At 44.0% G+C, this 25224-nt stretch overlaps 1 protein-coding gene across 1 annotated transcript in view; it reads left to right on the top strand.

The window, feature by feature from the left end:
* The first annotated feature begins 17194 nt into the window (after positions 1 to 17194).
* KIAA0895 (KIAA0895 ortholog) overlaps positions 17195 to 25224 on the top strand; it is a 51304-nt gene continuing 43274 nt past the window's right edge. Inside the window, exons 1-2 of the mRNA XM_025200607.1 lie at positions 17195 to 17231; positions 17455 to 17595. Of these exons, the coding sequence (XP_025056392.1) occupies positions 17195 to 17231; positions 17455 to 17595 (178 nt within the window). The remainder of the gene's footprint in view (positions 17232 to 17454; positions 17596 to 25224) is intronic.

Here is a 25224-nt window from a genome sequence, read left to right as displayed (position 1 = left end):
TAGAAAAAGAATATAGGTCAAAAGAACAGTTATATTTCAGTTCTGGGACTGAACAGTCACCAAATAATGGAGGGAAAATAGCTAATAAAACAAGATGCATTTACACAGAGGAAGTTTTTCATTATCTTTTCCATATATCCTGTGTTACCATGGTATCTTAAGTTCTCCCAGAGTTGCTTTATGTACTGGTTCTTTATTTTACATTATAATTCAAATTAATTATGTATGTTTGAACTAGAAACATTTCTTGCCCCTACTATCTGTATTTTTTATTTGCATGGTTGAGTTTGTACTACCTGTGTGCGAGGCGTTTTGTGCGCAATTGCCTAATTAGTCCTGCAGTAAACATCTCAACGTCTACACATGCAGCCCTATTAGGCCACAGGAAACTAATAAACTCCACAGCACACTAGTGCTTGTAATTAAAAGTACTATCCCGCCTTGGAATTTTTTCATATGCAACAACGCGCATATAGATGTTGACGGGGCTGGCTGGGGCACGAGGGTGTTTCAGTGTGGAGGCCTCCTGCCAGCTAGCCTCGCAGTAGAGCACCCTCGTGCCCTGGTCAGCCCCTCCACAGCACGCTGAGCTGGGCTGGAGCACCCCCCGACTAGCAGGATGACCCCCGCCCCCAGGTCCCCTGCCAACCAGGGCTGCTCCAACCCAGCTAAATGTTCTGTGGTCCTGGGTACACATGTAGATGTTGTGCCCAGGAGCAATAACTCCTGCACGATGTGTGCTGGAGGCTATTGCTTTGCATTAATATGCACATGTAGATGTGTCCCCTGTGTAGAAAGTTGTACCATTTCAGCCTCATGTCAGACATGGCTGACACCTAGAACTGCTAGTTTTTGGAGAAATTCTGACACTGCAGGGGAAAAAAAACAGTCATTCTGAACTGGAATAAAAAATAAAAACTCCCTACAAAATTATATTTGCGAAAAAACATTTTTGTTGATGTCCACTACATAAATTTCTTTTTTTTAAATAATGTTATATTTTTGTTTTCTATATAAGGAACGTGAAATGTCATTTTGAAACAAAACATCTAAATGCTCCAGTTTGACCTCAGTTGAAATGTTGTGTTTAGATTTTTTCCCTCCAAAATTAAGTTTAATCAAATCTACAGCAGCAGCATAAGTAGAGTGGCGAGCCCGGGGGAGCTGCCCTGGATACCAACTTGGTGGCAGTGGTGGTGGTGGGACACAGAAAAAAACCAGCCATAGCTGTTCAGTCATGCTGGTGGTGTGGTGGGAAGTCACTGCTGCGGCTGTGTGTGGTAGCTTCCCTGGGCACGCAGACATGTCTTTACGCATCGTATCCACATAATCCTTTGGAACATGCCAATAGGGGGAAAGGAGTCCAGGAGAGATGGTTGTATTTTAAAGAAACCTTACTGAGGATGCAGGAACAAATCATCCCGATGTGCAGGAAGAATAGCAAATCTGGAAGGCAACCACCTTGGCTTAACAGAGAACTCTTTGGTGAGTTTAAACACAAAAAGGAAGCTTACAAGATGTGGAAGCCTAGACAGATGACTAGGGAAGAGTATAAGAATATTGCTCGGCTATGCAGGCATGAAATCAGGAAGGCCAAAGTGGAACCGGAGAAGCAGCTAGCAAGGGACATGGAGGGTAACAAGAAGGGTTTCTACAAGTATGTTAACAATAAGAGAAAGGTCTTGGAAAGTGTGGGTCCCTTACTGAATGGGGGAGGCAACCTAGTGACATGAGAGGAAAAAGTCAGTACTCAATGCCTCCTCATTTACTGATGTACTCGTTTTTACCTTGGTCTTCACAGGCAAAGTCAGCTCCCAGACTACTGCACCTGGCAGCACAGTTTGGGGAGAAGATGAGCAACCCACAGTGGTGAAAGAACATTGTAACAGGTCAGTAAGCCTGCCTTGCCATGGACCACCGAAAGAACAAAGAAAGAAGCGTAACTTACCTGAGCAACGAGCCAGGATGGGGAGAGAAGACGTGGCAAGCCTGGGCAGGGGAAAAGACGTACAATAGCCCCAAAGAGCAATCAGCTGGGAGAGCAGCGAATGCAACACTGCCACTGGAGACACAGCTGATCAGCGCAGGGAATTAAAATGGAGCCAGCCGAGCAGTTGGCTCTCTGCGGGAAGAAGGAAATGCCCTGAAGGAGACCCATGGGAGGACGGAGCAATGATGATGGCGTATGGCTGACCAAGAGAACTCGGGAGAGAGTTCCAAAGACGGACTTACCTACAGAGCCAGGAAGACAAGGTAGCAGCTGCATCCAAACCGGTAAGTTCAAGTCTGGTGGTTGCGGGATTCCGTTCCAGAGACCTAGAGGAGGGAAGAGACGGAGCTGAGTGTGGGTGTTAGTTTGGGGCATTGGCCCAATATAACTCTGCACTGGAAGATAAGGGCAGAGGCGAATGGTGGGACAGTTCGCTTAGGACCTGTACAGAGCAGAACGAGGCAAGTGACCAAGGGCAAGAGACCTGTCACCAAGAGACTGAGCAAAGCAGTCTGGAGACTGAAACTCCCTTAGCGGAGACCTAATGAAAATAAAAACATCTGGTGTGGTAAGGACAGGGGATGGGGATGGTGGAGCCCTGTGCAGAAAAGTTAGCCTTCTAAACTACAGAACTAACATCAACCTTATCTCACAGGACTGTGTCCGTCTTTGGTTCCTTCCTTTCCCAACTAAGTTGTGGCAGGAAAAATTAAAGGAGCCTGTCCAGTCTAACGAGAGGAGAGATTGCAGTCTTACTTTGTGGGCGTGGTTAGGCCTCCACAAACAGGTTAGGGACTATTTAGAAAAGCTGGATGTGTATAAGTCTATGGGGACGATTGCAATGTATCTGAGGGTGCTGAGGGAGTTGGCTGCTGGCCATTATTTTTGGAAACTCGTGGCAATTGAGGGAGGCTCCAGACAATTGGATAAGGACAAATATAGTGCCCATCTTTGAGAAAGGGAAGAAGAAGGATCCAGGAAACTGCAGATTGGTCAGCCTCACCTCAGTCCCCAGAAAAATCATGGAGCAGGCCTCAAGGAATCCATTTCTAAACACTTGGAGGAGAAGAAAGGGATCAGGAACATTCAGCATGGATTCACCAAGGACAAGTCTGGTCAACCTGTTTGCCTTCTATGATGAGATGACTGGCTCTGTGGATGCAGGGAAAGCAGTGAATGTGATATACCTTGGCTTTAGCAAGGCTTTTGATATGGTTTCCCACAACATTCTTGCAAGCAAACTAAGGAAGTATGGATTGGATAAATGGAATGTAAGCTGGATAGAAAGCTGGCTGAACTGTTGGGCTCAACGGGTAGTAATCAATGGCTTGAGGTCTAGTTGGCAGTTAGTATCAAGTGGAGTGTCCCAGGGGTCAGACCTGGTGCCAGTTTTGTTCAATACCTTCATTAACAATCTTGAAGATGGGATGGATTGCACCCATTAAGTTTGTGGATGACACTCAAGTTGTGGGGTGTAGTAGATATGATGGAGGGTACAGCTAGGATTCAGAGTAAGCTAGACAAATTGGAAGATTGGTCCAAAAGAAATTTCATGAGGTTCAACAAGGACAAGTGCAAAGTCCTGCCCTTAGGATGGAAGAATCCCATGCACTGTTACAGGCTTAGGACCAACAGCAGCTCTGCAGAAAAGGACCTGGGGGTTACAGTGGACAATAAGATGAATATGAGCCAACAGTGTGCCCTTGTTGCCAAGAAGGCTAACAGCATACTGGGCTGCTTGCCAGCTGATCAAGGGAAGTAATTATTCCCCCTCTATTCTGCACTGGTGAGGACACACCTGGAGTATTGTGTCCAGTTTTGGGCCCCCCACTATAGAAAGGATATGGACAAGTTGGAGAGAGTCCAGTGGAGGGCAATGATTAGGGGGCTGGGGCACATGGCTTCTGAGGAGAGGCTGAGGGAACTGGGTTTATTTAGTCTGCAGAAGAAAAAACTGAGAGATTTGATAGCAGCCTTCAACTACCTGAAGGTGGGTTTGAAAGAGAATGGAGCTAGATTGTTCTCAGTGATGGCAGATGACAGAACAAGGAGCAATGGTTTAAAGTTGCAGCAAGGGAAGTTTAGGAGGGTGGTGAAGCACTGGAATGGGTTATCTAGAGAGGTGATGGAATCTCCATCCTTGGAGGTTTTTAGGGCCTGGCTTGACAAAGCCCTGGCTTAAATAAATTAATTCAGGATGGTCGTGCTTTGAGCAGGGACTGGACTAGATGACCTTCTGAGGTCCCTTCCAGTCCTAATTTTCTATGACTCTGTGATTCTAATTTTGATAAACTGGCATTTTTTTGATGGAAGAATGTTCCTCCAGAAGAAAATGACCTGTTGAATAATCAGCATTTAGGATTTATTCTCTAGGGAGATAGAGCTGATTATTCAAGTTCTTTGAGTACATATGATAATTATCTTAGTGCCACTTGCTAGCAACTTAGCCAATAACAGAATTTATTTATGACAGCATGAGGCCTGGGTGTGTAACCTGTGCACCTGTATGTGTTGCATGGTTTTAAACTGGCTGTTATCAAAACACATAAATCTAACTCCCATGAACCTTAATAGGAAATATATGATCAACTCCACCACACTACAAGAATGGAAGGCTATCTTGCAAAGAATCATTTGAAATATAAGTCATAGGAAAAGTACCACATAGATTCTCATCTTTTATAGTCATGAGGGTCACAAGTACCCTGATATATTAGCAATACTCTGGTTTGAAGCCAAATGCATCATCTAATACTAATTGGGGAAAGAGAGATGGATATCTGTGTTAATCTGAAGTCATGCAGAAGGTAGGGCAGGGTGGCACCTTAGAGACCAACTGGTTCAGAGAGGCATGAGCTCCTGTAAGCAATAACCTACTTTGTCTGATGTTATATCATATAGCATCTGATGAAATAGGTTGTTGCCTGCAATAGATGGTGTCTCTCCGAACCACTTAGTCACTAAGGTGCCACCCTACTCTACCTTCTGCCAAACCAAGAAAAGCAGTAAATGGAGGTTGGAGGAGACTGACATTGTCTAGGGGAGAGGAAATGATGAAAAAGAGTGGTGAATATGTTCTCCATTTTCTAGTCTCCTAATTCACAATAACAATGAGGAGACTAGAAACTGGAGAACATAGAGAAAGGAAGAAAATAAAACAGAAGAGAAAATGCAATAGAATATGGGAGAGAATTAACAAGAGAAAAATATTTCATCTGCCAAAGTGTTGGAGTGTTGCCATAACTTGGATGACCCAGGAAATATATGAGAAGCAAAGAATTTTTTGGTGATATCTTTTTTGGACTAACTGTATAGTTGGAAGACATGTCAGGCACGTTTTGGTCATGAAGCTTTTTTAACATCTCTCCCAGCTATACATTTGGTCCAATAAAAGACACCTGCAACTGTGTCACTTATCAGTTTAGATTTCAGAAAAAACTTCAGAAAGACAACTCAGCTCTAAGGAGGCAACAAAATCAAGAAAGAAGCAGCCAAATTGTTTAATTTAAGAAGTTAAAAGATCTTCTCAAATTCTGACCCTTTTTCTGGCACTGTGAGAATGAATGCAACTCAACAGGCAGATTTAAAAGCTGAAACCTATTGAAAAAAATCAAGCTCTAGGCCATTGAACTTTACATCTTTCTAAGGCCATGGGGGTTAAGAAGCATGTTCCTACTCTGGAATTTAACCCATTCTTAACATTTTCAGTGTTATTTCTAGCACTAAATCTCAGATGGTTTCTCAGGCCCTCTAAATTAGGTCCCCTGACTTTCCTTCATTGAAAGAAAGGCATAGGAGGTGGAAAACACACAGGCATTTTCCATTTGATCTAATTTATGAAATGCCTCCTTTTTTTTCCTTTGCTATTCAGGGGAGCTGTAGCATTTGCTTAAATAACAGTCCTGAAACAGATGAAAGGCCAGATCCCCAGCTACTGTAAATGTATTTCAGCAGTTGATTTACAGTCCCTGAGGATCAGGCTTCATTCTACAAACGGTGGTTACTGTATCCAAACATAATGGTGGTGCTGTGCTGCATAAGACAGCAGCACAGCTTTTAAGTGTTTGATCCATGTTTGAAGTTGGCTTGGTGGAAAACAAAGTGCCAGGATGGTTGCAGGACCCTGCCCAGAAGGGCATTTGGACCTCATCATAGAGCAGCGCTGCTTTAATTGGCTGCCAGAGGTGCTGGAGAACATCTTCCAGGCACACATTTTCCAGTTAATTAAATGTATTTCCCTGTGTGATGATAATGCTGAGGTTGGCCAGAAGATGAAGCCCCATGGGATGGCTTAAAGCAATGCTTCCAGGAGAACTTCTAGGCAGTCTTGGAGAAGCAGAACCTGAGCATGTGTGATAGCTTCAACCATCTGACAGCCTGTGTAATGCTCTTTCTTGGGGCCTGTGTAGTGCCTTTTCCAAAGCCACCACTGCACTGTATGCGGCTTCCCTTTTCACCTTGTCTGTGCTGAAATTGACTGTTTAGAGATGCCAGAGAGGAAGGCTCTTTGCTACCCAGGTGCGAGGGTGCCTCCCAATCCTGCAGACCCCTGGAGTCCAGCTACCTTTGACCATGTCATTTGTGTTAGTAAATATTCCTCTCCCCTCCCTTACCGCAAAAAAAAATAGCAAATGAAACAATCACATTAAACATCACATGATGTAACATCACAAGATGTCGTATTTTGTATTTTGGAAGGAATTTTCAACCCCTCCTCCCACAAGTTTTTCCTGATAAACTGGAAAAATCATGGATTTTTTTTTTTTAATTTTGAGCCAATCTGAGTCCCTAACAGTATAGTTTGACTGTGTAGAGGGCACCTTTGGTGCCCGCCACTTTAAGAGGTGTGAGCAGGATGTGGAGCAGCTGGCAGGTGTGGTTAGGCCCTATTAGGTGGTCACATGACTGCAAGGGGCCCCTGGATTGGATGAGGGCTGGGCAGTCAGGGTATAAACCCAGGCCCTAGGAGCTGAGCAGCAGTTATACCTAGGGAGCCAGAGGAGCACTGTCACTCAGACTGCAGCTCCCTGAGCACCTGGAGGTCAGGGTAGGAGATGAAGGAGGCTCCTGATCCTTGGTAAGACCTGAAACTACACCCTGCTGGGGTTGGATGGTGTGGTGGGGCTGCCTGTGGTAGGGCAGTCTCTAGGAAATGCCACATTTGTGCCTTCCCAGTGAAGTCTCAGCTCCCCTGCTGCCTTGTGGGTACCCTTTGGAGAGGAAAGTCTAGGGGAGCACACCCTGACAGAAAAGCAGAGGGTCCAGGCCCATAGAGTGGGGCCTGAGACAGGGGCCAAGGTCCACCGACTGGGGCCCAAGGGGTGTAAGGCCCAGGAGCCCAGTGAGGGAGGCGAAGAGGCCAAGGCATGTCTGAGGACACCTGAGGCCAAACGTGGGCTGGGGCCGAGTGCAACCCAGCTAAACAGCCAGGGGAGTTGGAAGTGATTTTGGATGCCATCTGCGAGGCATGGGACATGATATAAAGAGAGGTTCAGGGCCGTGTATTTCACCCTTGGCATTAGGGTAACCAAATGGGCAGCCTCCTACATATAAACACCTATTTTTTGGCAACATCAAAGGTGTGGCGGGCGAGGCAGGAGAGACTGCCCTTGATAGGTGGGCAGCCCGATGTCATGACAGGCCTTGAGATGGCCCCTTGTCACAGGCAGCACAACATCCAGTAAGTTCAAAAAGTAAATGTTCTAAACTGCATGTTGCCACCAAGGACCGAATCTTGTCATGCTGAATTACTGTTTGACAATCCACGGTAGTAACAGAATAAATTAAACCTGTGATTGCCAACCTAGGTGCTGTGGGTGCCACACAATATTAGCACTGTTAAGGGTGAAAACACGATCCACAGTATAACCCCCAAGCTTTCAAATAGGAATCCATAGCATTGAAAACCTTCTGGCTTGCTGTGGTCTTTCTGAGTTCTTGGCAACAACAAGTTTGCTCTATTATATTTCTGTAGTAAAAAAAAGAGTGAAAACTAAGAGCTGGCATTTTCCAGCTGGAGTCTAAAAAGGCTGAACCAGTGAATTAGACTGAAAGCCTAGGTTCATGTGCTTCAAAACTCTGCCAAATCTGTGCCCTATCTCTTATGGGTGTAATACATGCTTAAGATTTGTGCATATGTTGGGGGAGGGGTTCCTACTATTTCCTTTGCATTTCTTTTAAACTGAAAAACCAGAGCAATGAGTAACAAGACCTTATATGCAATAACCACATGTTTACACAAGGGGGCATTGCTCAAACAAGGTTTTAAGGACTGTTTAACGTTTTGCAACTGAAAAACCTGCTTTCTATATTTGTAAGGATATTGGCACAACTGACGCAAGCAGGAAGCAGTTATTAAAGAGTGAACAAATACAATCTAAATATAATGTGAAAAATGTTTGCCACACTTTTCTGTAACTAAAAGACTTGATCAATATAGCCAGCTCTACTTCAGTATTAAGCATTCATATAACCACAAGTTGGGTTGCCGGAGATGACTAAATATCCCAAATGTTTGTCATGCTTTTATAACATCTATTTAGAAATGGAAAATAGATTATTTATAACTGCTGAATCAGATTTTGGCATGCTTGTCAATTAGAAATGTAACCAGCAGTGAGGTTGTGATGATGTAAAGGCAGAGTGTCTCATGAGGAGCACAGCTGGGCAGCAGCATGGGAAGGCTGCCCCTCGAGAGACAATGTGCTGCGAAAGTGGGGTGTTTGTCCCAGGGAAGGTACCACGGTATGGGCAGTTGAAGCCTGCTTGGAGGGACCCATTCTGGGAGAGAAAAAAAGGGAACAGGGACCACTGTGGAAGCCTCCAGAAGAAATCCCTGTGGGGGATTGGTTAGGGAGGCCCTGAATAACAGGGTTCCCCAACCCGGGAAGAGAGAAATGTGTAAACCCTGCAGGCTGAAGGGAGCCTGGCTGCAGTGGTTCTTCCTTGGAGCCTGCAGAGCCACAGGGGGTGTTGCTGCAGGCCTGGGGAGATGCCTGAGCCCGGGAATTTCCCCTGCGACATGGAGGAGAGCTGTGCTGCAGCCTAGCTGGGAAGGAGCCCACAAGCCCTGCCCGGGGGGAGCATGCACGAAGCAGGAGGGACCAGAGGGAGACAGGCCTGGCCCACCTGCCTGTGTGGTTGAAGGAGGTGGGTCACAGGCTGAAGGGAGGCAAAGCAGCCACCTGGTTTGTGGTGGGGAAAGGTGGTTTAGGGGACGTTAGACCCTACTGACCTGGGGGAGGCATCCTGTAGAAAGCCAGGACAAGGAGGTGACAAAACCTTCTCCCGATTGCTTGGCGGGGTGTGTGTATATGGGCCAGGGGGACTGCCTGAGAGAGCAGCCCAGACCCTGTGGCCTGCTGTCAGGGAATGCAGATCAGGGGAGAGATGTGTATTGCAAAGACACCAGGAGGGAGTGACAGCCGGCAGTGCGGGACGCCTGAAGCAAGCACAGAGGGACCCAAGCAAGGAGGACCAGCCACGCTCCAGTGAGAGGGACGAAGAAGTGGCTATTCCTCTCAAGGCATCGCCCCAGGCTGTTAAGCGTGCAGAGAGCTGGCATATTCATCCTGCTGTATAAAAGTTATTGATTGGATATGTACATAAGTAGGGGCAAGCCTATAAATCTGTTACTCAATTGGTTCAATGTTGGTGCCTTAATATCTATCTGTGATTAGTACTCTCCTTTTAGGTTATGGGTATTCAAAGGAAAGGTTATATGTTGTGACTGTCATTACCGGTATTGTGGGTGTGTATTGTATGTTTTCTTTAATAGTCTTTATGAGTTAAACCTGTTTGATTATTTGTAATTGATATTGTATATAATTAAATCCTGTATATAGTTAACCCTGTTTGCAAGGTTCATCCTCTGTACAGGGAGACCCTCTTCTTGAGAACCTGCCACAGCCACTAGAAGGGTTGGGCAAGGTCACTGGCTACCGGGCACCCCAGGATCTCCCTATTTGGTGGTGGCCATGGGCAGCACGGTGCACCTGGGTTACAGAAGGAAAGACAAAAATGTCTGGAAATAGCACATAAATTAGTGATATAGTACAGATACAATGTTATTTAAAGTCTGAGTGCTGTATATATGCAGTGTTTATATAACATATGGATTGGGGGAAGCATTACCCCTTTCTAAATTAAATTTCAGAGGGGGCCATGGAGAAAGAAAACTACAAGAGGATGTTTCGTTGAGTTTTTCCCACATTATCTGGTAGTGCTGATTTAGAATATGAGAGGACAGGGACTACCTTGCTATAGGTCTAGCTCCTTGCTCATTCAAGGACAATGTGAAACCCAGGAAGGTCAGGGTTACCTGTACATCATACATCTGATACAGCCATAATAAACTTATATTTAGGATAATGCCTAGGAGCTTAGAGAACTCTACTTTTAGAAAGATCTTGATGAGAGCACATTATATGTAGAAAAGGGAATAACAGCCAAAATATTACTTTGCCTTGGCAGTCTCTCTTGTATGTGAATACTGAACTCTTCCTCTAGGTCTGCTTTCCCCAGGACCCTTTTAAGGGGTTTGTACTTCCTTTCCCTGAAAAATACTATGAGACTGGTTAGAAAACAACTTTAGCCAAGCTAAACAAAGCCCTCTTCTCTCCAAGATCAGGTCTCTGGCTTCAGTATCTCTCATTCTCTCCATATCTTGCTTAGCTGGGTCCAAAGATCAGGTGTCCCTTTCTGGAGCACTATTATTGACTCTTATGATTGTACTGTACTCTCACCATTTTGGGGTTTGTTTGTTTTTAAATCTGTTTTATGACAACAGGAGGGGAGGCTGCCCTCATGAATTTTCTCTTAATCAAAAATGGCTGCCATCTCTCACAACTATCCAAGCCAATATGATGCCTGCCATTTTCCTAATAATATATATGGCATGAAGCTGCCTGTAATAAAGTTGGCTGCTACCTTCTTCTCTTTTCAATGAGCTTGAAGCTGGGGCTGTAGACAAAATGACTGTCAGTGTATATGGTTCATGGGGTTAAACAGGATGTGTGGACCATCAGGAGCAGTAGGGAACCTGTGGAAGGTGAAATAGGGGAAATTGGGTTGGAGAGGGAGCAGGGCGTTGGGGTGCACTTAGGGAAGACAAAGGGCAAAGGCAGGCTGAAGGGGTGCAAAAGCTATTGATGGGGTGTGAGGTAGAAAGAATGGGATAGCAACTCCTCAGACTGGGGCCGTGCAAGAGAGAGAAAGTGCCATCATGGTAGTCAGCAGGAAGGCAGTGTGGTTCACTTTTGCAAACTGAATGCGAGATATTGGATTTTCTAGCCTCCAACCCAGCAGGAAAACCTCTGTCCACTGCCCTGGGTCTCCCTTTGTACCTGGAATCTGGACAGAGGAGAAAAGACCGAGACAAAAATGAATAGGAAAATAGAGTCATTTTTCATAAAACTTTGCCACGTCCCACAAAGACCAAAATTAGGTTTGAGCTATTTTTCCTCCAAAAAGATTGAATGCACTGGAAATCCATGCGCAATTTTTAAAATACTTTCCACATGATAAATGAAAGAGGACGGAGTGTTGTTTGTAATCCCAGATCCTGAAAGGCTTCACTCGGTTTTTACTTGCTCAGAACTATCAGGCTAATTTTTTCCTTAGCTAGTGATGTAAGTGGAAGTTTTACCACCCACTCTCAGCTACACTTGTTGTATGCAGTCCCCTTGGCATTACAGCTAGAATCTGTACTCAGGCTAACTTATTTCCTGTGTCAGATTAAAAAAAAATCTGCATCAGCATGCCCCCAAAAAATAGTCCCACCGAATAGATCTATTCATGTACCATAAGTGGGATTTGGTCCTCTGTAAACATGTCATATGGTCACTGCCCATTGGGAGAAATTTGGAATCTATTATGAGTCGTCAGATGGTGATGTCACATAGACTTTAGAAGAGGGTTCTAAAAGAAGATATGACAGACGGGACAGTCAACTGGAGTCACACTGTCAATTAAGTTCTGTGGTCAGAAACTTCTAAGCAAGTAGCAAGGTCATTCAACCAGATGGCAGGGTGAGCCTATGATTGCAACAGTTCTGAATCCCTGCCAAATAATGCAAAGTGTTTTTTCCAGCTGCTAGGATCTGCACCATATGTTGGGTCAGCAGTGTTTTTGGGGAGAGTGTCAAAAACACCCGCAACCTCTAACTTGGAAGATGTTGGCATGACAGCAGCTGATGGCAGGGGAGCTGAGAAGGGCTCAATCCTTGTTGTGGCAGTGCAGCCCAGGACTCTTCCCCATTGTTCACCCCAAGTGAATCCACTGCCAGCTATGAGCTGGCTGGGGCTCCACAGACCCTAGTGCAGGTACTTGCAGCCTCTCTGTTCCCTGCTGCAAGTAGCTCAGGCTCCATGGTGGGCAGCAAGGGCCTGCCCAGAGCCCAAGACAGTTGTGGCAGGCAGCCAGGAGGCTTCCAGTGGCTACACCAGGGTCCACGGAGCCCCAGCTTGGCTCGTTGCTGGCAGCGGGTATACATGTGCCTTAAGGTGGACAGTGGGAAAGAGGCCAGGGCTGCACTGCCACAACAAGAATTGGGCTCCTTGTGGGTCCCCCCATCATCTGCCCCAGGTGTGTATGTACCCATGTCTACAACAAGCTGAGTCAGGGCTCCATGGACCCCAGTGCAGCTGCTTGTAGCTTTCCGACTACCAGCCGCAGCCAGCCCGGGCTCTGGGCCGGCCCTTGCCACCCACCACGGATTTTGGACTGTTTGTGGCAGGCAGCAAGGAGGCTGCAAACAACTGCACCAGGGTCCATAGAGCCCCAGCCCAGCTTGTTGCCAGCAGTGGGTGCACGCACACCTCCAGACAGACAGTGAGTGAGCTGCAAGGTTCCCAATCCTTGTTGCAGCAGTGCGGCCTGGGCCCTTGCCTGCTGTCCGCCCCAAGGTATGTATGCCAGGCAAAATGCGTTTGCATGCCACATTCTGGCATGCATGCCAGGGGTCACTGACCCCTGCTTTACACTCTGAACAGAGTAAAATCTAATGAAGGAAAAAATAAGCCTGGACATAGGAACTAGCACCAGAAGAAGAATAAAATAAAGTAGAGATTAAGACAGTTACATATTAAAACAATTTGGTGAGTTGACAGCATTACTTACATTGACACTCGCAAAAGAATGTCTCTCTGCTTTTCTGGACTGTACAGGCAACAGAGAATAATGCTCTGTTCTGCTCCCATTTTAACTCTTATCTATCTTCTAACAATGAATGAATAGGCTAATGGTGGGGTTTAGGTTTATTTGTGTTGGGGAATTGTAATATTTAAGATTGGATACCTTGTTATTCCAAACATCAGCCTCTATGCTCCCTCCCTTCCTTACAACACCATATATTACCAAGAGGTTTACCACTGCACCTCTCCTTTACCAGATCTTGTCTTCTCTGTTTGGAGGTGGAGCAGTCTCCAACTCTGCTGAATTACCAAGTAGAGCACCATGCTTTGCAGTGTTTTATTGCATTTCAGATACATTTTTAGGTGCAATGAATTCTCATTAAAACCGCACAGGTCCATATTCCCTCTAGGTTGAACTAATGTTCAGCAGCAACTGTCTTGCAGACACAACACTGAACTCATTCTGTGCCACAGAAAGAGATCCAGGTTAGCTAGAACACCATTTTTTTTCTGCTTCCTACTGTTGCTGTCAAATCTTAAGCAGCATCTCCCACCTCCTCTTATTTCCAGGAATCCTAGCTTTCTGAAAGCCTTCCCACCCCTGTCTGTGATGAAACCACTGGGACTTTGAGTGGTCTTTATTCTATTTATTGCTTACAGTGATGACTGAAAGCAGGAGTGAGGGTGGTAGTGAAAGAACGTATGAAAGAGTAAATTTGAAAAATGAGTCACCCGGGAGAGACATTCATATGGAAAAGTAGCTGGAAGGTAGCCAAAAAGACCTGGGAGAGCAGCCACCGAGGAAATAGAGATGAAAGTGCAACTCTTTATATTCCTCAAATGTTAGAGGATATATATTTTATTGCTGTGGCTTTCAAAGTTGTTGGGTTGTAACAATCAAAAGTCCAATGTGTTAAGCTGTCTCCAGCATCTGTTGAACCAATTTAGGCTTTTTCAACTTTACTGTAAAGTCAGAAAAATCAGGAAATTCTGAATCAACACCAGCGCCTAGTTATTAAGCCAGACAAACATCTGCCACCTACCATTGAGGAATTCCTCTTGCCACTTGAAGAATGAGTATACTCTTCTGAGTGTACTACACTGGGATAAGGCTTAGCTGACCATAGCCAGAATTCATTCATATCTGCTAAGAATGGGCTTGATCAGCGTCAGATTTAGGCTTAAGCTACTTAAGCTACAGTTTAGGGTCTCACTATGAGGGGCCTCTAAATAAGAAAAAAAACGGGGACATTTTTGTTTTAATATGACAAAAATATACATATATATGGCTCCACAGTTATTATTCATATTAAGTTCATAAATGTGTGCAGAATAATAAGAATTCATTTTAACATTTAATGAAAATCCATTTTTGTGGATTTTGTGCTTTATTTTTATCATATGCGGCCTCTTAAACTGGACACAGTTTAGGGCCTCCGCATGTCATAATCCGGCACTTGGCTTGATGCCCCAGCAAATACATACTTCACTGGTGCAAACTGTGAATGCTGCCAATTGCATCCAGACCAGCACAGGGTGCTGTGCTGTAGAGATTTTCTTTTCGATGAAGACCAGGCAATTACATCCCTGCTCCAGGGTCCTATGGGGAGAGAACAAATTTAACCTTTCAATATGGCTCTAGAACAGTTTCGGCAGCAAAGGTCATTTGAGAGATATGCTAAATTAGCATAAACCTGTCCTCTGGCAAATGCCAATCATTTCTTTATTCTCTTATTCTGATTACCTAACTTGAATGTGATCTACTGTTTTGTTTTGTCTGATTTGATTTGATTTTTATTGCCATGTACCAGTCTTGGATAGGGTGGGATGTAAATCTAAAAATAAATAAATAAATAAATAATGTCATGTCATAACCAACTGGCTGATGAGCAAATTATAACAAATCACTGAGATCTGCTGTTTCAGTTCCCGAGATTTTAGACTTGGAGGAAGACCTGTAGCATTGTGTGAAAATAGCAAATTAGATTATTTTAGGTTAATCTTAAATGTGATTTATTTTCCACCCCTAGACGTATTGAAATTAAAAGGACCTTAAATTTATCAGCCTTTTATTATATGTAACTTTAACATTAGTAAGGACATTGACAATGTCATTCAGAGCCCTCTTCATAAAATGAGTTTTAAACTCCCAAGAGGCAAGGGTTAACTGTATATTTGGGGGAGATATTGGATAAGCTTTCAGACATGAAGTATCTTTCCCTTCTTTCTAGTACATATGAGGCCTTGTGATAATAAAATAAGATATAAGGAATGTATTATTTTTGTATTCTGATGGAATCTGAAACTTATTTTCTAACTATTGCTTTTGCATCCTTTGTTATCCTTAGGTGCCTTCTCTGTATTATGGAAGTTTTGAAAGTTCAAACATCTATGTCAAAAAACTAAAATCTAAAATGGATGGGTGACATATTGTTCTTTATATTTATGACCTACGAAGCATGACATGAAAGATAAAATCTATATGATCAGCATAATGTGAGGAGAGCCCAGTTACTCAGTCATATGATTGTATACTTAAAGTTGTTCATAAGGAGGATTCATGGAGTTCCATAGAACATTTTCAGGTAGGACTCAGAATCAGGCAATAAACTGCTAGGAAATGGTTACCAGAGCCCCCCAAAATTTAGCGCTTATGGATATTAATTTCCTGTTACATCCTAAAACAACAAGGTCATACGTTTATTTTATATATATTAAATTTATGAAAATATCAGTACAATATCACTCACAAATATATTTATGAAATGTGTTGTGTATTTTTGTGTTCAGATGGTATATACTAAACATTATTTACATTACTAGTCATTTTGCAGTTAAGTGCAGGCCATTTAGTAAATCAATATGTGTCCATGTACCAAAACACATTTCATTAGCATCTGATACAAAAATATTTAGTTCAGTGGTATATGGAAGTCTGCATTGAAGGAAAACCTTCCTAAAACAAATCTGCATCAATCTATGGTATGTGACAAGATATTATAACTTATTCTTATTTTACACTGGGGTAGTATTTAGAAGATGTGTAACTTCTGTGTGAAGTGGAAGGGTATCCTAATAAGAAAAACATACAGCATGATGTAAAATAAAGCAGTTTCCTTGCCCAATACCTCCTTGACTTTTGAGATGCTAAATGCTGCACGGATATAAGTTAATACAACTTCCATTAACTTGAATGAGAGTTGAAGGTGCTTATGCAGGGCGTAACTTGATTCTCAGCATGGTGTGTTTTGCACTCAGTTGGCACATTCGTTGAACGATAAAATTGGCCTCAGTCCCACTGTTACACTTTATCCCCTGAGCTGTATACTTCATTGGGTGCGTTTACATGTGCGCCCCACTACACAGTGGGTACCATGCAGTCATTTATTACTTTCCTTAGCTGTTGCTTAGTACTTCAGTAAGTACTAAATGTCTGATCAGTACCAGCAGCACATGGGTTGTTTCTGACCTTACTGCGCAGTAGCTCATTGCTACTGTACAATAACTTGTTGTTACTGCACAGTAGCGGCAGTGTCATGGTTAGTGCCCGCTGACACTGTCACTGTAGCTCATCATTTCAGCAATGCAGCGTCTTGTGTAGATGTGCCTATTAATATTAAGTTCAGTGGGGAGTTTGATCCAGTGTTGCATGTAAAGGGGAGAAAGACAATAACACTAATAAATGAAAGATCCTGCTCTGTCTGTGCCTCTACTTCTGCTCCCTTGACAAGGCAGAAGAGCTGCCAGGGGGGATTGTGCCCATCTCCATTACACTGCATACTGCACGGGCTGCCTCAGATGTTGGGATGTCTGGCACTGGCAGTTTAGGGATACTGCCTTGCCACCTCAGAGAGCCCTCCCACCCCCTCAGTCTGGGTTGTTGGGGTGGGGGGGGGGGATGTATCACCCTCACACTACGAATCCCAGCATGCCATGCTCCCCCTTGCTCCCAGTTGCACATAGGTGTGCAGGGATGAAGGGGGAGCACTGCAGCCTGGGATGTGTAGTCTCCAGCTCTGCAGAGCTCTGCGCAGCAGCTGCCTCCTGCTCCCCACCAAGGCTGCCGTGGGCCATGGAAGAAGGAGGCGATGGGTGTCCTGGCAACAGAGGTAGCCACGCTCTCTGGCTGCTCCTGGCTCTGAAGAAGGAACAGCAGCAATAGGAGCAGGAGGAATAGGAGAGGTGGCTGCTTTTGCTGCTGCTGCTATCGAGGGCGGGGGGAGGGAGGGGGCATCCAGCACACTCCCCATTGCTGCAGCCACCTCAGCCCTTTCCTCCTGCACCCCCCACTAACAAAAGGGGACACTACATACTTCCTTTGGTACCTTTCAGCTCTCCATGCTGGGGCCTGGCACAGGGAGCATCTTCTGGGTGTGCGAGCAAGAGAGACAGGCAGAGTGACAGTCCGACACACCCACCCACCCAGCCACACAACTGCGGGAGGAATGATGCTGGAATCCATTCGCGTCACTGGTGAGTGTTACTCTTCTTTTTTATTCCTTTCTCTCTTCCCCTCCTGTCCCTGCAGCCTTGCATCAGGGAAACAGTCTAATCAGCTGCCAGAATTACAAAGGGATAAAGTAGATTTTACCACCCGCCCCACCAAATGCTGAGTTTCTGAATTTTCCTCTTTCCCCCTTGCCCCAATTTGGATGTGGCACTTCAAATATATTGCTTATTATTAACAGCAGTCAGCATGGGATAAAGCAAAAAGACTAAAAGCCTCATAATTGTGTTTTCTGAATTGCCCAGTTCCCACCCTTCCATCTTTCCCCTAGTGACAAAATGCTCAGAGCACAGCTCTGCCTGTTTCCAAGCAACATCAATGAAGATTATATCATCCTAGAAAGGCATATAAAACAGCAACCCAATACTAAATGACCCAACTTAGTTGTTAAAGCACCTGCTTCCCCCTGTGGCCACAGTCAAGCTGTTTGAGGGGCCACACACCTACTTGGCATCTTTGGAACAAGACAACAAGAGTATGAAACTGGTGATGGAGAAGCCAAGTCAAAACACTAAATACCTTTTTTCTGCAGGGTTAAAACATAAAAATGAGAGCATTTCTTTTAGAATAGTAAAGTAAGGGAACAGACAATCAAACAAAACATATTATAATGCTGATAAAATAATATTGTCACTAATCTTCTCTGAGGACTGTACAGACAATTGCAATACAAAAACAACCATAGGTAAAGCAGTACAGACTCTGGTAATATCAAATAAGCCACTACAACAAAATATATTCCCTATGCATAAATAAATACATGTACCATATACAGTTAGTTTCAAACTAAAGGAAATGATAAAATTCCATATTTTTCTTTAGACAATTTCCTTTTTAAAAAGGTAGTTATTTTGTACATCTGCTTCCAGCCATATCTATCCTAGCATTGAGAAAATGTTATCCACCAGTGAGAGGTACAACGGAGTGAGTGCACTATCACAGAATACTGTTAGGATCATTATTTGAATTGCTTTTAACTAATTTTATATGAGTAGGTTTGTAGGCCTCTTAAATGTGCAAGCACTTCAGATGGGTACTGGCATTATTGCCTGGATGATGAGGCAAGTATCAGTGCTGAAGATGTTAAAGGGAAAAGAAATACGATTTTTAGAAATAAATGAAGTCTGCTTTTTAAGACTGCTTAAAAATCATAGTTAATAGCAAACCCATTTGGGGTCCTGATTGTGCACGGAGATATTCCTTAGGAGAGCCTGTGCTTCAGTGCAACCAGATGTTTCACTTAGATGCAAGTTTTGGCCTGTAGAATTGACTATAAGATGAATGTCTTAAGGTAAAATCCGAAAGTGAATGAGAGTTTTTCTATTGGCTTCACCAGAGCCAGGATTTTACCCTTGGTTATTGTGACAGACCTTATTTGTCAAAGTTCCATGTAGTTTTGATCCTACCAGGATGTTCTCTTTATACCGCAGAAACAGGCAGGCATTTTGCCAGGTGTTGGATTTCGTTTTGGGTACGTACAAGTAATAAAAACACATTTTTTAGGAAGCACTTCACCAGCTTCAGTTGATATTTCCTTTGATTACAGAAAGCATGTAACCGGAATATTACTGGGCTTCTTGGAGAAGAAAACAAAATCACACAGTTTAAAATTATACTATGTTGTGTTATTATTAAATAAGTATTATAAAATAAGTATTATAATTACACAGTAAAAATTAACGTTCTAATTAAATAGTAATGTTTTGTATTCAGACTTAAGAAGGATCCACCTGAAATTCCATTATGAACTCCCATTTCTGGTATTTTATAACTCAATCATAAAAGCATTCCTGAGCTGAAACTTGCCCTTAGTTGGAGCTAATTTATATTTCTAATGGCAAAAAAATAAATGATGAATAATAGATATACATTTACAAAATAAAAATGTAGGTTGGTTTACGAAGATGTTAGTTTTGACTTCTGCAAGACTGTTTCCAACACAAACCTGTTTCTGATCACTTAAACCTGTTTATGTGTAACTTCTGCCCCTATACATTTTATATGCATTTATCACTTTAAGTTTATAAGTTACTGTGGCTTGAAAAGTCATTTTTATTGCATATTCAGGACTTATGTTCAGTATTTATTGAATTCACTGATGACTTGTGCAATTCTTTGGGGTTATTAAAGGCAGAAGTGATGACATTGCTTGTATAGTTCAAGATGCCTGGCATTTTTCATTATATGACCCTGTTTTCAGCTGCTAAACACTAACTTTTAAGAATAAATTTTTCATGGTGGGGATCTATGTGAGGCTGAATTTATTTGGAATATTTCAGTTGAAAGGGCTCAGCCATTTCAGAAACTAATATTAGGTTAAATACACTGTTTTTGCATGTTTAAAAAAAAGGATACAGGGATTTGTTAAAAAGTTATTGCTTCTATTCTGGTTTGGCAGAAGGAATCACCTTGAATTTAGAAATGTGCCTTTTGCGCCCTGCTGAAAAATGTGTTCAGATTTAGCTGGGTTATCAACAGGGATCCTGGTTTTCTCTGATTAAAGAAAAATCACCAATTTTCAGGTTAAAAACGTAACCCAAAATCCACATTTTTCTGTGATTAAAATGAAACACCACTAATTTATATTTTATTTTAGTGGTGTTTTATTTCGATCATGGAAAATCATGGATTTTGGGTTACATCTCATAAACTGAAAATTGGGGATTTTTTAAAATCAGAGAGAACCAAGATTCCTGGTTATCAGCCTCCAAAAAAAAAAATCTCAGTTTGCAAATATCCAGCTGAAGCATGGGAGTTTATTGGAACCTTTAAAAAGTTGTAATACAAGTCCTAAGTGTTTCGGGTTGGACACCTAAAACTACTGAACACTTCTGGCTTTAATCACTCAGTGCCAAAGGTTCCTCAAGTGTAAAATGGAGATGATACCATGTAGTCTCACAGGCATGTTGTGAAGAAAAAGTCTGTGCCCTGGGCTAGGGACAGAAGTTACACATAAAAACATTTCAGTGATCAGAAACAGGTTTAAACCTGTAACAAAACAGACATTCAGTGCACTTAAACTGCTTTCAAAATGGCTGAAACTGGTTTAAGATAAACCTGGTTGGATGTAATATCAGACTTAACTGATTTAGGTCAAACTGGTTTACGGAACTTCTGTCCAAGATCCCTTCCTGGTTCAAGTTAACTAACAATCCCACAGCATCCCAGGATGATTTGCTGCCCTGGGCTGTGCTGTCTTCTCTGGCTGAGCAGGGTTTGCCCTGCCCCTCTGTTCCCTAGTCAGAGCACTAGCACACCTCTGGCTGGCTGAGAAGAGGGTGGAGGGGAACAACCCATCCCTCCGGCTCAGCACCCAACCCATAGCCGAGTGCAGCCTGGCGTAGAGGGGCAGGGGGGAGAGTTAGGGTGCCAGGAGCAGAGCTGGAGTTCGCCAGCCATGCCCCCCACCCCGCCTCAGTCTCCGGGCCAGCTGAGGGGGCAGGGGGAAGGGGTAGCGTGAACCAGGGCTTGGCTCTGGCCCACAGAGCTGGGAGTGAGAAGCAGGGCTGGAGTCCCCTAGCCATGCCCCCTCCCCAGTCTCTGGCCCAGCAGGAAGGTGGGGTGGGAGCCCGCACCAGGGCCCCAGAGCCAGGAGTCTGGAGCAGGGCTGAAGTCCCCTAGCCATGCCCCTTCCTCAGTCTCCAGCCACGCTTTGGAGATGCTGGCCAGAGACTAAAGAGGGGGATGTGGGTGGGGGACTTCAGCCCCTCTCCAGGTGGGGGCAGGCGTAGCCAAGCCCCAATATGGGCTTCCCACGCCCCTACCACCTCAGCCAGCCTGGAGACTGAGGAGGGGGACATGGCTTGGGGACTCCACCCCTCCTGGCTCTGGACAGGTAGCGCAAAGCCCCCAGTTTGGGCTTCCCCCCAACCTTGCTCCTGGCTGCTCCTGTATTGGGGTCCAATGCCAGGCTGGAGGGGTGGGTTTTTTCCTCCCATCCCTTCCTCAGCCAACCCAAAGGCTGAGGTGGGGGTGTGGCTGGGGGAATCAATCAAGTCCCAGCTCTCTGCAGTGGCCAGCAGGCTGGGATGCCTGCTCTACCACCCGCCAGCTACTGATATGGGCCACTGCAGGGGTCTGGCTGCCTTTCCTGTTTGAAAAGTGAACATCAGTTCACTTGCTTATCAGTTCAATCTATGCAGTTTAGAGGAACCCGCAAACACTGAATTGATTCAGCGTCAGGCTTTTTGACTGCCTGTATTTAGCCCCAGTGGTAGTTCTGTTGTTGCTACGTTGCACTCAGCAGTTGTGAAGTATAGCCTGGGAAAGCACAAACTGCTGATAGGACTGCAGCAGCCAGGAGGCCAAAAAGTGGCTACACTCATCTTCTGCCAGCTGTTGAATGGCAAAGAATGATTTAACCCTGTTGCTGTAGAGGACCTTTGGTGTGGATGCTATGTCAATGCTGTCACCACCCACCCCCACTGCTGCCGGGTCCTGGCTTTGGTCAGGTTGTAGGCCCATTCCCCATGCCATGCTGTTAGCACAGAATATGGGGGAACACACACTCCCACAGACTCCCCTGTCCCGTCACCAATGCTTGAGATCCTTACAAGGGTGCTGCATACGATGACAGCATTGTTAGGTGTGCAAACATGACTAACAAGATAAACCCAGAAATTTCAAAGAGGAATCCATATGGTCAAAAACATGCTGACCGGTTGTGGTCTTTAAGAGTTCTCTGAAAGAGAAGAATTGTTCTACTATTTTTCTGTAGTCAAAAAACAAGTGAAAATTAAGAGCTAGCATTTTCTGACGGGTGCCTCGAGTCTAAAAAGGTTGAGAAACACTAGCATAGACAATATACTAAATACTGATGAAAAATGCAGAACTACTTTATGTGAACCAAGAAGCATAACTAGGGATCTGTTTAATGTGTGGTTTCATGGATTTTGCAGAAACCATGAAATATGGGATTGTCCACAAAACTTGTAAAATCAACACAAAAAAAAATTTAATAAAAATTAAATGCTGGCTCCCTATTGGAAGCCAGTGGTCCTTGCTGCCAGGAGAGGAAGGCACCAGCTGGTGGGGCAGCATGAAGGGTGGCAGACAAGATGGCAGCCACTCCCCCATCCCATCGGGGCCCTCTGCCAGTCAGTGCCAAGGGGCAGGGCTGCCATAAAATGACTACACAATTAGAACTTAACGCTGCGATCAACCAGTAAAAATTGGTAAGCCCCCCTGCAATTTAGGTAGATGCCTAAGCATAACCATGGAATGGCTCAGAGGGAGATGATCTAACTCAGGGGTGCTTAACCTCTAGCCCATGTGCCAGATGGACCTGCAGGAAATTTGGTGGTGGGGGAACGGTGTCCATTAATATTGCCACCCTCCACTGCTGCCAAATTCCCACACCCTTTCTCCCCACAGCCAGATTGGGCTGGGTCAGACTCTTCTCCCCATCTGTCTGGGTTGGGGCTGGGCCATGCCCCCTTCCCTCTGCACAGCTGAATTGAGGCCAGGCTGCTCCCCATCCCCATCCACATGGCCATCGCACTTGCCCTAGGCAATGGATCACGGCTAGAGGTCAAACCTGGCCTTCGGAGGGACCAGGCACTGCCCATCAGGCCCACCCGATATCTAACTTAATGCTAAAGCAATTATTGTGTCTTCCCTATCACTCACTTCCAGTTTTAAGACTTTTGCTACTTGTTTTTGCTTTTTAATAAATTGATCACCTACAATTCTTTGGTCATTCTGTAAAATGGACAGCCATGTTTGGGTAACTTATTAAAGATGATATTCTAACACAACCATTCTAATATAATAAAAAAATTACAGCCCAGACCATTATATTGCACAGTCTGGGACAGATGCTCTTTTTGTTGTTGTAATTTTTTTTTCTGTTATATAAACTGAAAGAAATGAAATCCAGAAATTCAAAATTATAATTCCTAGAATAGTTCTAACTCAGTTCCCTGGCATGTACACATTAAGGTTAAAGCACTATACAATCGTGAGCTTCACTGTGATTTATAGTTTGGCTTGCCTCGGCATCTATATGCCAGGGGCCGCAGCTTAGGGGAGTCCTTGGAATCTCAATTTAAGCATTAATAGAGTTTGGTGATTAATACAGAGTAATTATTACCAACCATTGCTACCTCTCCTGGGTGCTGTTAGTAGTATGGAGTTTCTCAGAAGCAGTCATGTTTTTAAACAGTATAATGCTGTCTGCTGGTAGGCTGAGAGTGGATTTAAAATAATAACAACATGTGAAATGCCTCAGCAAATACCTTTTTCATTTGATTTTATTTTTTGCAAAACCAAACGAATTCCTGCAGTTAAAGATCAAATAACACAAACAACCCTCTACCTTCCTCCCCCTCCCCCCGCAATTTTCATGCATCATTTTATCCGATTCAAGGGCATATCCTTATATTAACAGAAATCCATTGGAAAGTATTACTATGTGTTTGTTTATTAAGGAACTTTGGTGAATATTTTAACTTAAAGAAAATCGACTTAAATAACTGACTGGCACATTGTGAGTGCTTCCTCTGCATCAGAAAGAGCTATAGACTTACTTTATGCTAAAATGAAAGCCAAGATTTGTCTTGTCTTTTACTGGAGCCTACTGCCTGAGATCATGTACAGACATTTGGTTTCTATTGAGAAAGTTGCTGCTTTTCCAATAGAAGCCACAAGTCTACAGACAGGATTTTTCTCCCAGAGCAAAAATGGCCACTCTAGGAGAAAAGTAATTTGGGAACAATGATGGTTAAATGGCTTCCAGGTGAATTTCTCCCAGATGACCAAACTTCTGTATATGTACCTTCTGAAAGAAGTTGCAACACAGTCCTCTGGCATCCCAGCATGCTTTGCTCCCAGCTGCCCCCCATAGGTCCAGGGAGACATTGTGTCACTTGGTTTGGACTCTACTTCCCCAGATGAGCAGGGAGCCCTTTTACAGTCCCCACATTTAACTACAGGGAGACACAGCCTGCAAGGCAGCCTGGTTCAGCCAATCAGGGGTGCCTTGTGCACTACTGTATCTGTTGCCAGGCAGATTGGGAGGCTGCAGAGCAGGCAGAGATGTGTGCAAATGGACCCCCTGACTGCTCAGCAGCTTGGCACACAAACGTCTGTTCAGGTGTGTCTAGGTAAGTTTCCAAGAAAACAAACCCGGGAGAATTATCCCAGATCTTTTGAACATGTATATGTAGCCTTAGATTCTGAGTGTCACACAGATGTGACATAATGTGTAATCCATTCCTTTGCAGAGCATCTTGTTCATGTACCACTTAAATCCAATCCCCTTGAATCCAATTTTGAATCATTAAATGGAATTTAAATGGTGAAGGGACATAGGGAGAGTTTTTCCTAAGCATTCAACATTCATAACTAGAGTCAGATTGTCAAATGCAGAAATGCAAAGTGAGCGCACAGCCAGTTCCTTTTGAGAGCAATGAGAAAAACATTGAGAAGTGAACATATTTGAAAATGTGGTCATTTCTCTGAAGTGCCTGAATTAAGAGCTGAACACTTTTGGAAATTTTCTGCCTAGTGCTGGTCTCTGCAGTGGGGTAAATTTCCACTACGGTTTTTTAATGCAAACAGGCATTTGGATGTGCATATTCAGTAATTAAGCACCC

Source organism: Alligator sinensis, unplaced genomic scaffold, assembly GCF_000455745.1.
Source record: "Alligator sinensis unplaced genomic scaffold, ASM45574v1 scaffold86_1, whole genome shotgun sequence".
In the NCBI taxonomy this organism is placed as follows: domain Eukaryota; kingdom Metazoa; phylum Chordata; order Crocodylia; family Alligatoridae; genus Alligator; species Alligator sinensis.
The sequence above is the reverse complement of the archived record's forward strand: the minus strand, read 5'-3'. Positions and strand labels throughout refer to the sequence as shown.